Here is a 13,531-nt window from a genome sequence, read left to right as displayed (position 1 = left end):
CTGGGGAAGGAATGGTGCTTGATATCAACTCTGATAACACAATTTTTCCTTGTCAATTTTTCTCTAGTATCATCTAGACTGTCACAGCCATCCTCTCCACAGTCAGGCTGCCCATCACCCACCATTCCAGCAAGTAAAGTCATTTCTCCATCACAGAAGCATAGCAAAAAGGCATTAAAGCAGGTAAGAATTGAGTGTGTTTATCAGAATAATCTCTCGAATTGAGAGCCTTATGGTGTTTCACGCTTTTACTTCTGTTGTATAATGGATAATCACGTACTAAGACCATGTTTCAAGAAAACACTACATCAACTCTTCTGTTAGTAACATTCCTTGAAATCCTTAAGATTTGAGTCTTTACAGAGTATATGTCAGCGGTCTACAAATTTGCCACTAATAAAATTTGGGTACTCTGTGTGTAACACCCATTGTAATTCTTTTTAACATGATTTTGATGATCCAGATTTTTCCCCAGTTTGCTAAGTTGTCTGTGTGTGTGCTGAATCATGAATAGGTGTTTTAAGTTTTCAGGGTGTTTTTGTATTTGTCTGGTTGTTGTTTTGGGGTTCTGGAGATGAAACCCAATGTTTGTTACACTGAACCATATTCCCAATCCTTAGGTTTTTTTTCTTTGGAATTTATTGTAATAATAAGCTAGATTTTCCCCCCCTGGACAGGGTTTCTCTGTGTATCCCTGGCTGTCCTGGAACTCACTCTGTAGACCAGGCTGGCCTCGAACTCAGAAATCTACCTGCCTCTGCCTCCCAAGTGCTGGGATTAAAGGTGTGCACCACCACCACCCAGCAAGGTAGATTTTCTTTAATACTGTTAATCTAATACATAGATTTTTCAGTATTGCACTAATTGCAAGTATGGAATATACGCTATATGTTCATTCTTTACATACATTGTTTTCTTTTTCCTTCCTCCCTCCTTCCCTCCCTCCCTCCCTTCCTTCCTTCCTTCCTTCCTTCCTTCCTTCCTTCCTTCCTTCCTTCCTTCCACAATTTTACCTTGTAGTCAAGTATTGTAGCACACACCTATAATCCTGTCACTTTGGAGGCTCAGTTTGAAGCCAACTTGGCCTATACAGTAGTATCTGTATTACTTTAGTTTAAATCTTGTAATATTCTTCTTGTGCAGATTTGAAATGAAAAAATTTCTACCACAATATTAACATTGTTTATTTTATTCTAGACTTGATGAGACAGTTGTAGAAATTATCTTTACTACCAAGGTTGAATAAATAATACTTTAAAAATCATTTTTCTTTCATTATATTGTTCTTTGTTGTTATATTGATTTTTCTATTTTTGAACCAGTTTTGGATATTCTTTCTAGAATACTACACTATTCCATTTCTGGACCAGTAAAATTGCTCAGCAGGTAAAGGCACTTACCCTCAAACCTGAAAACCTGCATTCACTCCTGGAACTCATGTGGTGGGAAGGGAAACTGACTCCCTGGAGTTGTTCTTGACCTCCGCACACATGCCTCCCCAGCTTCATAGTATATACAATAAATAAATGTTTAAAAAGAAGTAATATGTTCCTTTTTACCTAGCTATTGTAAATGCTGCTGTAAAATTACATAGCATTCTCTTATTTGTCTTCACTTACTTATTTTCTGTACTAATTGCCAGTTGGGCTTTTTGTTTTATTGAAATTTTCTAGAGCTGTCTTTGGATTTTTTCCTTCCTCCCTTCCTCCCTTCCTCCCTTCCTCCCTTCCTTCCTTCCTTTCCTCCCTTTCTCCCCTCCCTCTTAATGCTTTGTCTGGCACAGTAACATAGTCTGAGTACTTAGGAGGCTGAGGCAAGGGGATCCTAATTGCAAGGCAGCCTGCGTTATACAGCAAAACACTGCCTAGCAACCCTCTCCAAGAGTAAGCAAATGATTAATAAATACAAACTGACAAATAGGACTGGAGAGATGGCTCAGGGGTTATGAGTACCTCCAGAGGACCTGTGTTTAATTCCCAGCACCCACATGGCAGCTCACAACTGTCTGTAACTCCAGAGGCTCCAACATCCTCAAAAAGACATATTGGCAAAACACCAATGCACATAACATTAAAAAATAATTGAAAATAAAACCTGATAAGTAGTTAGGAAAACATTGACACTACTTTTATTCTCATACTTTAGTATTTTATATCAAAAATTGCTAAGTAGGGTGAAGTTGGCAACTCATGTACTGATGCCGTATAATAATAAAAAACAATCAAAGTATGGATGATTGAACATAGGACCTCATGCTTGATAGGCAAGTTCTCTGCCACTGAGCTATATCCACAGCCACTATAACTGTGTTAGAAAGAAATTTTACATTTTCTATTAAAATTTAAATGTACATGCACCGTGAGCATTAAACATTTTAGGACTTAGGTTGAAGAAAAATATTTGCATAAAATTTGTTAATGATAAGATGTAGTGCCAGGCAGTGATGGTGCACACCTTTACTCCCAGCACTTGGGAGGCTGAGGGATGTGAATTTCTGAGTTCGAGGCCAGCCTGGTCTACAGAGTGAGTTCCAGGACAGCCAGGGCTACACAGAGAAGAAACCTGTCTCAAAAAACCAAAAAAAAAAAAAAAAAAGAAAAGAAAGAAAGAAAGAACAAGGACTCTTAAGTAAAACATAAGTGAGATGCAGAATTGGCATTGGGTACTGGGGATGAGTAATTGTGAAGGACTGAAGGCTAGATGGGGTTATAAAGTCTTCTCTGCTCCCGGTCTTTCAGTATTTTTTTTTCTGGGCTCCCTGATACTTGTCACTGGTAGTCGTGATGACTGATCCAAGGAACTAGCAGGAGTAAAATAAAATACATTTTATCTACCCTGAGTACTTGTATGAGATGTTCTTATGTAACATACTTCTGTGTTTAACGAACATTCACAATAAAAATATTTTTAAATCCTAAGGCCCAATGAGATGACTCACTGGATAAAGATGTCTGTACTGCCCAGCCCAGTGACCTGAGTTCTATCCTGGGGAGTCTCCTGATAAACCAGAACACCAGCCCCAGAACACCATCTCCAATAAGCTAACCTCTGACATGCACACACATGCTCCCATGTGTACTCTTAAATAAGGTTTAATACAGATAATAGTGCTATTTATAAAGTATATAATAATAGTGTTAATATTTAGGAAAGATGTGAATATGAAAAAGAATAAAGAAGTTTAATAAAGATAATTGACTATAATTATCCTTGAGGATTATATGCCAAAACTTAAGTGATAATCAAAAAAGAATTTAACTTTGAGTTTGAATTGAAATTTTTAAATTTATTTCTTGCTTTTTATTAATAATTAGAACTCATAATTTTAATATTTTGAGATACTATGTGACCTGAAACTCAGATCCTCCTGCTTCTACCTCCTAAAGATTATGCTGAAGGCTGTGTGCCACCACTCCTGGCTCAGAACCCATAAACATTTTAAGTCATGTGAGTATTTAAACCAAAAGTTATTTGAAGAGCTATTTACAAGATGATACATGGTCACACATGAGTTGTCATGGGAGTGCTGAGAGTCAAACCTTTGTTCTCTGAGAGAGCAGTAAGTCCTTGTAACTGCTGAGCCATCTCTCCAGCCCTTGATTACATGCATGTGTATATGTAGGTATGTATGTGTATGTATGTATACATGCTTTAATGTCTAAGGAAACACAAAGATGGGTGTATGTTCATGTCTTCACACTTTATATCCTGAAAGTTTGATAAGTTAGTCACAGCCATAAATTTCTAAGATTTGAAGAAGGGAATTTTTTTTTGTTGTTGTTGTACTGTTTGGTTCTATTTGTGTGTGCATGTCTGTCTATATATATGTATATATCTTTGCACACACGTGGAGGTCAGAGAACAACTTTTGTGAGTCATTTCTCTTCTTCCTCTGTGTGAGTCCTAGGGATCAAACTCTGGGATCTAGGTTTGAAGAGGGATACTTTTATCCACTGAGCCATCTCACAGGCCTTCTTTCTTTTAAAATATTTATTCTAAATAATATCAAGTTAACTCTATTAAGAACCTTGTAGAAGTAAAATTGACATAAAATAACCAGAAGATAAGTTACCTTTGACAAGTCTCATTGCTTTTGCCCAAGGTAATTTAATACAAATATTTGCCTCTTTCCATACAATCAAGTTAAATCAAGCTGTTATTTGTGGATGGCTTACAAGTCTTTTTTCAGATATGATAAAGTACGAGTGCAGTTTTCTAATTAGAAGATTGTAAATTCCTCGCCTTTTTTTCCCCTCAATTTTTTAAGTTTGGAAAAAATATTCTAGTGATTTTTCCTTGTATCTCTATATATATAAAGCAATAATCTTGGCCTCCCCTCAAATTACCTAAACTCTAAAAAGTCATTTAGGCCTTGCCAGTTTTGTTTAATTTAAGCTTTTGTTTGCACTGAGTAGATTTCAGAATAAGTTCTCACCATTTGAATGACGCAGTTTGCTTGTTGTTCACTGTTGGTTTTTATTTTGTAGGCCCTGAAGCAACAACAACAGAAGAAACAGCAGCAGCAACGCAGGCCAAGCATGTCCGTCTCCAATCAGCACCTGTCTCTCACGACTGTCAGAGCAGCCAGTGACTCTGTACCTGCCAAACCTGGTAGGCAGACTCAGCATTCACCTTATCCAATGGAATTGTTTTTTTCCCAGCATATTTTTACTTTTGATATTGTAAATTTTTATACTGAATTGTTCATTTTTAAATTTGCTATATTTATTAGCATAATCTTTCTGGTGCCACAGAACTGATACAAAATCCTAGGATAAATAGAAAATACTTTTATATAAAATTACCATGTACTTAATTCAAAGTATAGCAGTGAAATTTGGGTATAAGAAGAAAATTAATGAGAAACCTCTGATGTATCAACCCTGATTACATTTGGAAGCCTAAATTTATTACACACACACTCCTTCTTTTCAGGTCAAAGAGAACTCTTTGTCTATGTGTGTACATCTAGGCAGGTAGGTGTACATGCAGGTTGAGGTCATAGGATGGCCTGAGATGTCATTCCCCTGTACCATCCAACTTCTGATGGTTTTGTTTTGTACAGGATCTCTGATTGGCCTGGAGCTTATGGTTTAGTCTAAACTGGCTGACCAACTAACCTCTGGAATGCTCCTATCTCCACTTCCCAATAGTGGGATTACAAGTGTGCTGTAATATGGTTCTTTATGTGGTTTTTGAGGCTCAAACTTATTCAATAAGAACTTTTTGAACTTAGTGAAGTCCTTATCACTGCCCTCAATTAAAATATGAAAATGGAACTAGAAGGCTCATTCATTAAGAATATGTACTCCTCTTGCACAGGGCTTGGTATTAATGCCTGCCACCTACATGGTGGCTCACAGACACTTTTAACTCTAGTTCAAGGGGATCTGATTCCATTGTTTGGTATCTGTGGACACTGCGGACACTGCACATACAAGTAAGGCAATAATATACATGGAGGCAAAACATTCATAAACATCAAATCAAAATAAACTTAAGGCTAAAATGTGAAAAATTGTATAGGCTTTCTAAAATACATACACTTAATTTTCCATTGGACATGTTACATGAGTTTTGGGTATTGTTGCTTGTTTTGTGATTAGTTGTTTGGCCACACGAGACTTTGTTTGTATTATAAAATTTAATTAAAACATTTCTGTGGAATTCCATAAAAATCAAAGATCTGAGTCTTTCAGCACTTTTCATTTTTGCTAGAGCAGATATTTACCATTGGAGATAAATAATGTAAGAAGATATAGGGGTTTTATTTTACAAATCAGTCAAGAGGCCTACATTTTTTCAATCATAACTCCTATAATTATGGAATAATAGTTTGATTTTTTTTTAATTATTAGATTTATTGGGGTCTGGGAGCAAATGTATGTGGATGTCTGAGGCTGGCTTGTGGGAGTCTCTACCATGCAGGGGCCCCAGATCAACTCAGGTTGTTGGTTTGGTAGCAGCCTGTCTTGCTCACCCTCGATGGGCTTTTGTATATGAACCTCTTTCACCAGTCTTCATGTATTTTTCCCCCTAGCCCTATGGGAAGGAAAGCAATCTGATGGACAGTCAAGCAGTCCCCAGAACTCAAATTCCAGCTTTTCTTCCTCAGTGAAAGTGGAAAGTTCTCTGCTAGGCTTGGGGAAGAAGTCTTTCCAGAGGTCTGACAGACTCCACACAAGTAAGTTAGTTTACAAGGACTTCATTTTTTGGTGCAAGAGTGTGTTCACAGTATATTTGAAATCATTAGCCACTGGCTTGAGTTATTGTATAATTTTAATTTTATTTTAAAAAGTCAGACATATTTCTTTCCTTTTGTTTTCTTTTGTTTTGGTTTGGATTGGTTTGATTTGGAAGAAGGTCTCACTATAAAGCCCTAGCTGTTGCTGGAATTTGTTCTGTAGATGAGGCTGGCCTTGAACTCATAGAGATCCACTGATCTTTTCCTCTCAAAGTGCTGGGACTAAAGGTGTGCACCACTATTCCTGGGCTAGACTTATTTTTTTAAAACATTATCTTGATATTTTTAAAAATGTCTTTGATATAATTTCTTTGGCGTTTTATTTTGTTTTCTTGGTTTGTTTCATACGGAGCAATAGTATCCCACAGCTTTAAATGTGCTAGGGACTTGCTGTACCACTGAGCTGTACATCTTTAATCCCCAGCTTGTCAAATTTACTTGTTGCCTTTTTTTTAAAGACAGTGTCTCACTAAGACAGTGTGAGATACTCGAGGACTGGGTTTTAAGTTATACTCTCCCTGCTTCAGCCTCACAAGTGATGATATAATAGGAAACACCACCACTTTCAGATTTGATAATTGCTTTTCAGAGATAAAAAGAAACACAGATAGAATGGATTTAATGCCATTTCTCATTATTAATTTTATCCTTTTATCTTTGAACTCTTAGTTGTCTCATATTCTTCCATTCATCCCTTATCAAACTGTTTCACAGAAAGATCTGTTATCAGTCATTTTTTGGTTTACTTTTCTTTGTACCAATAGGTCCTACATCGTTTTGTTTCTATAGATAAAAAAAATAGAAGGGATTATAATTAAATATTGTAAATTGAACTCCTTGGAAGTCCCATTAAAATGAGAATACGGACAAAATAATTTAATCAGTTTGATTGAAGAAAACAAGGAGACAGCCAAATGGGCAGGTGTCAACAAAGGTTGAAAGATGAAAATTGGATGAAGCTGAAAAGGAATTGTCATAAATAAGCCAACTATGGCTACAGACCACGAAAAGGGCTCAAGAACTGGAAAGATGGATGACAGAAAAGAAAGGTGAGGCATTGCCTGGCAGTGGTGGCGCACTCCTTTAATCTCAGCACTTGGGAGGCAGAAGCAGGTAGATTTCTGAGTTCGAGGCCAGCCTGGTCTGCAGAGTGAGTTCCAGGACAGCCAGAGATATACAGAGAAACTCTCTCCAAAAAAAAAAAAAAAAGAAAGGAAGGAAGATGAGGCATATGGTTGAAAAAAGAATTAAAAATGAATGAAAGCATTTTGATGTTTTACTCTAAGTAGAAAATAGTTTATTATGTGTTGAAGTTGAATGAAACACCTTTAGATTTAGGAATATCACATTGAGCTGCAGACCAGTGATGTGGCATTGTGTAGTTTGTTCATTCTTGTGACAAGACACATGAGCAACTTAAGGATGTTAAGAGGTTTATTTTGGTTCACAGACTGGAGGTAACAAGTAGAAGAAGCAAAGCAGTGGCGCCAGTTCTTGTATGTGACAGTGGAACTAGACTGGTCATGTCACTTACTTGTGGTCAGTCATTATCAGACTATACCTCAAAGGTCTGTCCCAGTAATCACCTCTGCCTACCATGCCCATCTCCCCAAGCAGTGCCACTAGCTGGAACCAAGGTGGCAGGAGCTTGTCATCAGCTTTTCACGTTCATATCTTCATAGGCACCATCCTGAAATTTGAGCAGTTAGTCAAATACAAATATGTAAATGCTATTTTTCTGCTTGGCTTCCATAATACTTAGTAGATTAGTTGATCAGTAAAGAATAGGGAAGATCAGAAGATAATTGTACAGGCACATTTACAAGTTCCCAGATCTTTTGAAACTATTAGATTCTTTAAACTACCCATATAATCCTAGTTCTTTCTTGTAGGCTGAGGTAGAAGTATTACATGTTATACTGTTATACTGTGTTAACACACTGAGATCTTGCTTAAAAGTATCTTTTCTCCCTCATCCCCCCTCTTGACAATCTTTACCTCTTTCGTTCTACTTATTGTCATTTGGCTTGAAAAGATGTTTTTAAAATTTTTAAAACTTACTTCCTTGTCTGAAAAAAGATTTTGCACTTATTTTTCCATCTATATAACGATTTCTGAACTTTGAGCTGGCCAAATGTCATAGGTTCTGATTCTCTACCTGAGTGGAGTAGTGATAAAAAACGGACAGAAACTTGGCTTTTCTGGTTTCAATTTGTTACATTAATTAATTGTGTAGTTTGAGCACATTTATGTATCTGTACAGTGGATACTAATAATTACCGAGTGCTATGTGCAGAGCAGTATGTGCCTGTGATCCTAGCTATGCAGAAGCGGTGGTGGCGCACGCCTTTAATCCCAGCACTTGGGAGGCAGAGGCAGGTGGGTTTCTGAGTTCGAGGCCAGCCTGGTCTACAGAGTGAGTTCCAGGACAGCCAGGCCTATACAGAGAAACCCTGTCTCGAAAAAAAACAAAAACAAAAAAAAAAACAAAAATAAAAAATATATATATAAAGTAATAATAGTAAGCATTATTTGCTTCATGGAGCTTTGTGAAAAGCAAGTTAATATAATTGTTCAGAAATAACTCTGCTGCTGGTGTTACTGTGGTTATTGTTAATATTGGTATTTTTTGAAATAGCAGAGACATGGTCTTTTAGGCTTAACAGTATTGAAGTCCTACTTGTTCAGTGAATTTTGAGTTCATTGAATCAAGGTTATTAATCTAAAATAATGAACCCTGTGACTGGAGTGACAGCTCAGGAGTTTACAACCTGTACTGCTCTTTCAGAGGTTGGTTCCCAGCACATCTCAAGGCTCTCAACCACCTTAAACTCCAGCTCTTAATTCTCTCCTCAGGCACTGCAGTAATATGCACACACCTATATACAATCACATACATTTTACATTTTAAATTAAAGCATTGTTTTATAAGTGTCCCTTTTTTGGTAAGCTTAGTTACTGATTGTGTAAGATATGGTTTTTTTTTTGAACCTAAGGAAAAACTCTGCATTTGGGTCCTTTATTTCTTTTATACACTAGGCCATGAATTCGTATGGAATGGGCTCCAGCAGCTCGGGCTCTTTCCATTAGTCCTCACAAAGTGTGCTTCTCTGGGTGGTGCAGGCTGGCGCTTCAGCTGAACCCAGGTGCCCTTCTCTTTGGCTTCCTTTTTCTTCTGATCGTTCTCCTTCCCCCGCTTCAGGAAGCTGTCTCTGCTCTTTGAGTGTTTAATGTGCTCAACCCGCACATTGATCCTCTTGGCCAGAATCTTGCCCTTAACCTGCTTGTTTACAATGATGCCCACGGCATGCTGGGTGACATTGTAGACTCTTTTGGTTTTGCCGTGGTAACACTTATGGGGCATTCCTTTTTGAACAGTACCCATTCCCTTGATGTCTACAATATCACCCTTCTTATAGATTCGCACGTATGTGGCCAAAGGAACAACTCCATGTTTCCTAAAAGGCCTAGAGAACATACACCGAGTGCCTCTCCTCTTTCCCTTTGTGTTCGTCATTTTGGCGAGTTAACTGGAAGATGGCTGTCGAGGCCGAAAAGCAAGATATGTTAAAATATGATTTTTATGGGGATTTCTCTGTCTCACACAAACACATGATTTCTTTAAGACAAGGTCTTTATATGTGCTTAAAAGCTAGCAGTAGATGATTTTTCCCCTTGTTCCAATCCTCACCAGCATGGACTGTCACTTATTTTATTAATCTTAGTCATTCTGACAGGTCTAAGATGGAGTTTCAAGGGTTTGAATTACATTTCCCTGATGGCTAAGGATGGTAAACATATAAGTGTTTCTCAGCCATTTGAATTTCCTCTTTAAAGAATTCTTTGTTTAGTCGGGCGGTGGTGGCACACGCCTTTAATCCCAGCACTTGGGAGGCAGAGGCAGGCGGATTTCTGAGTTCGAGGCTAGCTTGGTCTACAGAGTGAGTTCCAGGACAGCCAGGGCTACACAGAGAAACCCTGTCTCAGAAGGAAAAAAAAAAAAAAAAAGAATTCTTTGTTTAGATTTGTGCCTCATTTAATTTTTCAATTGGGCTATTTGTATTTTTGAAATCAAGGTTTTTGAGTATATTTTGGATATAGTCCTTTATTGGATATATACTTGGTAAAAATCTTTTCCTGATTGGTAGGCTGCTGCTTTGTCAGAATGATGGTGGCCTTTGCCATGCAGAAGCTTTTTATTTTCATGAAATCGTATTTATTAATTATTCTTCTTGCCTTTGCCTTTAGTGTTCTGTTTGGGAAGTCTTTTCCTATGCTAAGTATTTCAAGGCTATTCCCTACCTTCTCTTCAATCGAGTTTAATGTACCTGGTTTTATGTTGAGGTCTTTGATCCATTTGGAGTTGAGTTGTGTACAGCTTGATAGATGTGGGCCTACTTGGATTCTTCTACAAGCAGATATTGTTTGACCAAAAATATTTGTTGTAGATGCTGTCTTCTAGTGTTTTTTTTTTTCTGGCCTCTTTATAAAAAAATCCAGTGTCTATAATTATGTGGATTTATGTTCTGGTCTTCAAGTCTATTCCATTAATCATCTTGTCTGTTTTTATGCTGATTGATAATGCTGGTTTTATTCAGAACCCATCAGACCTTCCGAAGTTTTTATTGTTCAGGATTGTTTTAACAATCCTAGGTTTTTGTGCTTTCATATAAAGCTCTTCAAGATCTATGAAGAATTGTATTGGAAGTTTGATGAGAATTACATTGAATCTGTAGGTTGCTTTTGGTGAGATACCTATCTTACTATGTTGGTTTTACCAATCCATGAGCATGGGAGATTATTTTTTCATCTTCTGTTTTCTTTTTTTTTCTTCAAAGACTTCAAGTTTTTAATTATACAAGTCTTTTTATTGTTATTTGATATCAATTACATTTATTTTATTATTGATTTAGGTGCTTGTATCTATTAATATACACACTTCTGCTTTCAGTTTTTACGTTTGTAGTTTTTATAGTTAGCTTTGTTCTAAATTCACTGCTATTATCATTTCTGTTCTGTATATTTCAATAAGATTTTACTGTGTAGCCAGTGCTACCTGACTTCAACCTCCCTGTCCTCCTGTCTTAGATTGTTTGTGAACCCAACTGCTTGCTGTCCGTCTGTCTGTCTGTCTGTCCGCCTGCCTATCTATCTATCTATCTATCTATCTATCTATCTATCTAAATGTAGCTGAGTCACTAACCTTAAATAGTCCTGAAATCTCTCTTTGCCTTCCAGCCATAAGATTAATAGTTGCACACCATCATGCTTTTGTTGTCCTTTGTGTGTGTGTGTGTGTGTGTGTGTGTGTGTGTGTGTGTGTGTGTGGAGCACACGGGAAATAGGAGTTCTCAGACTCATATCACCCTGCCTCTGTCTCACTAGGATTTTGGGTATGCCCTCCTTGTGTAGACCCCATTCCCACAGTGCTGGAAGTAGAATCCAGAGCTTTGCACATGCAGACAAGCACTGAGTAAATCCCCAGTCCCTTGTCTTAAGTTTGGTTCACACAAAGATTACTTTTTCTACTTGGAATATATTTTACTTTTAATTCTTTAGATATTTTCTTGTTTCTAGTAATTTGTTTTCCTGTTTCTAGTAATTTAAGAGAATGGGAAAAGGGCAAGATTTAAGGAAGTTAGTTGCATATCTTTTAAAACTGGAACTTACTTTTTAGAGCTGGAGAGATGACTCAGCATTTAAGAGCACTGCCTGCTTTTCCAGAGGACCCAAGTTCAATTCCCAGCACCCACATAGCCGCTCACAATTGTCTGTAACTCTAGTTTTAAGGGATTGGCACCCTCACACAGACTGCAAGCAGAACTCCAATGTGCATAAAACTAAATAAATATTTTTTAAAAAAATTATTCCTTTAAATGTTGCCCTTTCCCATTCTCTTAAATCAATCTCTTTCTCTGTTTCTGTTTCTCTCCCTCCTTCCCTCCCCCCCACTCGTGTGTGTGTGTGTCTGTGTGTCTGTGTGTGTCTGTGTGTGTTTGTAGTGTTGTGTTACATGGAGGGTGTGCACCATACCATTTGTCTTTCCCCATCATTGTCTGTCTTATTCTCTTGAGACAGGGTATTTCACCAAGTCTGGAGTTGATAGTTTTTAGCCAGTCTGGCTGACCAGCAGACCTCCTCCGGGAACCCTCCTATTTCTGTCTCTCTCTGCTATCTCACCCCTCCACCACATGCACCATCTTTGGGGTTACATGCATATGTGTACAAACCTGACTTTTCATGTCAATGCTATAGATCTGAACTTAGGTCATCATGTTTGCATAAGTCGTCTTATCTCGTGATCCATCTTTTTCCAGCCCCAAATTTTCAATTCTTGACCTCTAGTTAGGAATATGTTAAGGCTTCTCATTCTATTTTTTTCTTTTTTCCTTAAAATTCTCAAAATAATCTGCTTTACTCTGGTTAATTTCTTGACTATATATTTTATACCAGATTACTTGTTTAATATCATTTGTAGTATCATTTTAAGTATTTTTTTTGAGCACTTAATACATTCATAAATAACACCCAACTCTGATTCCCTGGCAACATTCTCACCCAACTTCAAGTCCTGTCTTAAAAATATAACTCACTGAGTTCAAATAGTATAGCAGCTATGAGATCAAAACTGAAACTTGTCATGTGCAGATGAGAGTGTTTACCTCAGTCCAACAAAAATCTTGTCCTTACAGCCTTTCTGCCCTGTCTCTCACAATGATTCTTGAGCCTTATCAAGAGGGGGACTTTTTGATGGTGTCTGTTTTGAGACAGGTTTTCTACAAGTGATTTTTTTTTTTTTTTAAGATTATGCTATAAATTTCAGTTCCAGAACTTCTTAAAAGGTTTTGGTCTTGCTGTTTCCAGCATATTTCACATTCATTTATTGCTTTGTTCACCTTTTTCATAGAAACTATTTTTTACATTAAGTTACCTTTTAATTTTCCTAAAATTGTATTGCAAGATTTAAATTTATATAATGAAAACTAATGAAAGATGGAAGATATAAAAATAAGAGTCAGTGGAAATATTAAAAATTATAAAAATGTGTAAAAACAAAGCACCAGAATTTTAAAATTAGTATTATTAATCTTTGTGTACTCAAATATGTTTATCTTGTTGCTGCTATAAAGCAAAAATGCAGATCATGCTAGACTGGAACTCAAAGCCCAGGGTAGCTTTGAACTCTAGTTCTTTCTGCCTCTGCCTAAGGATTGCAAATATATACCATTACATCTGGGTTGGATTTTCTATTTAAAAATGTTTAGGAGTAATAGGGGTGAGGAGGGA

General features: G+C 37.1%; 1 protein-coding gene across 3 annotated transcripts in view; it reads left to right on the top strand.

Annotated features, from left to right (window-relative positions):
* Asxl2 (ASXL transcriptional regulator 2) overlaps nt 1-13,531 on the top strand; it is a 75,839-nt gene that overhangs the window by 42,239 nt on the left and 20,069 nt on the right. For all 3 annotated transcript variants that reach the window (XM_028778091.1, XM_028778092.1, XM_028778093.1), the window contains 3 exons: nt 68-183; nt 4,488-4,611; nt 6,041-6,184. In XM_028778091.1, coding sequence (XP_028633924.1) covers nt 68-183; nt 4,488-4,611; nt 6,041-6,184 — 384 coding nt within the window. The remainder of the gene's footprint in view (nt 1-67; nt 184-4,487; nt 4,612-6,040; nt 6,185-13,531) is intronic.

This window comes from Grammomys surdaster, unplaced genomic scaffold (genome assembly GCF_004785775.1).
Source record: "Grammomys surdaster isolate TR1022 unplaced genomic scaffold, NIH_TR_1.0 324, whole genome shotgun sequence".
Classification (NCBI taxonomy): Eukaryota; Metazoa; Chordata; class Mammalia; order Rodentia; family Muridae; genus Grammomys; species Grammomys surdaster.
The sequence above is the reverse complement of the archived record's forward strand: the minus strand, read 5'-3'. Positions and strand labels throughout refer to the sequence as shown.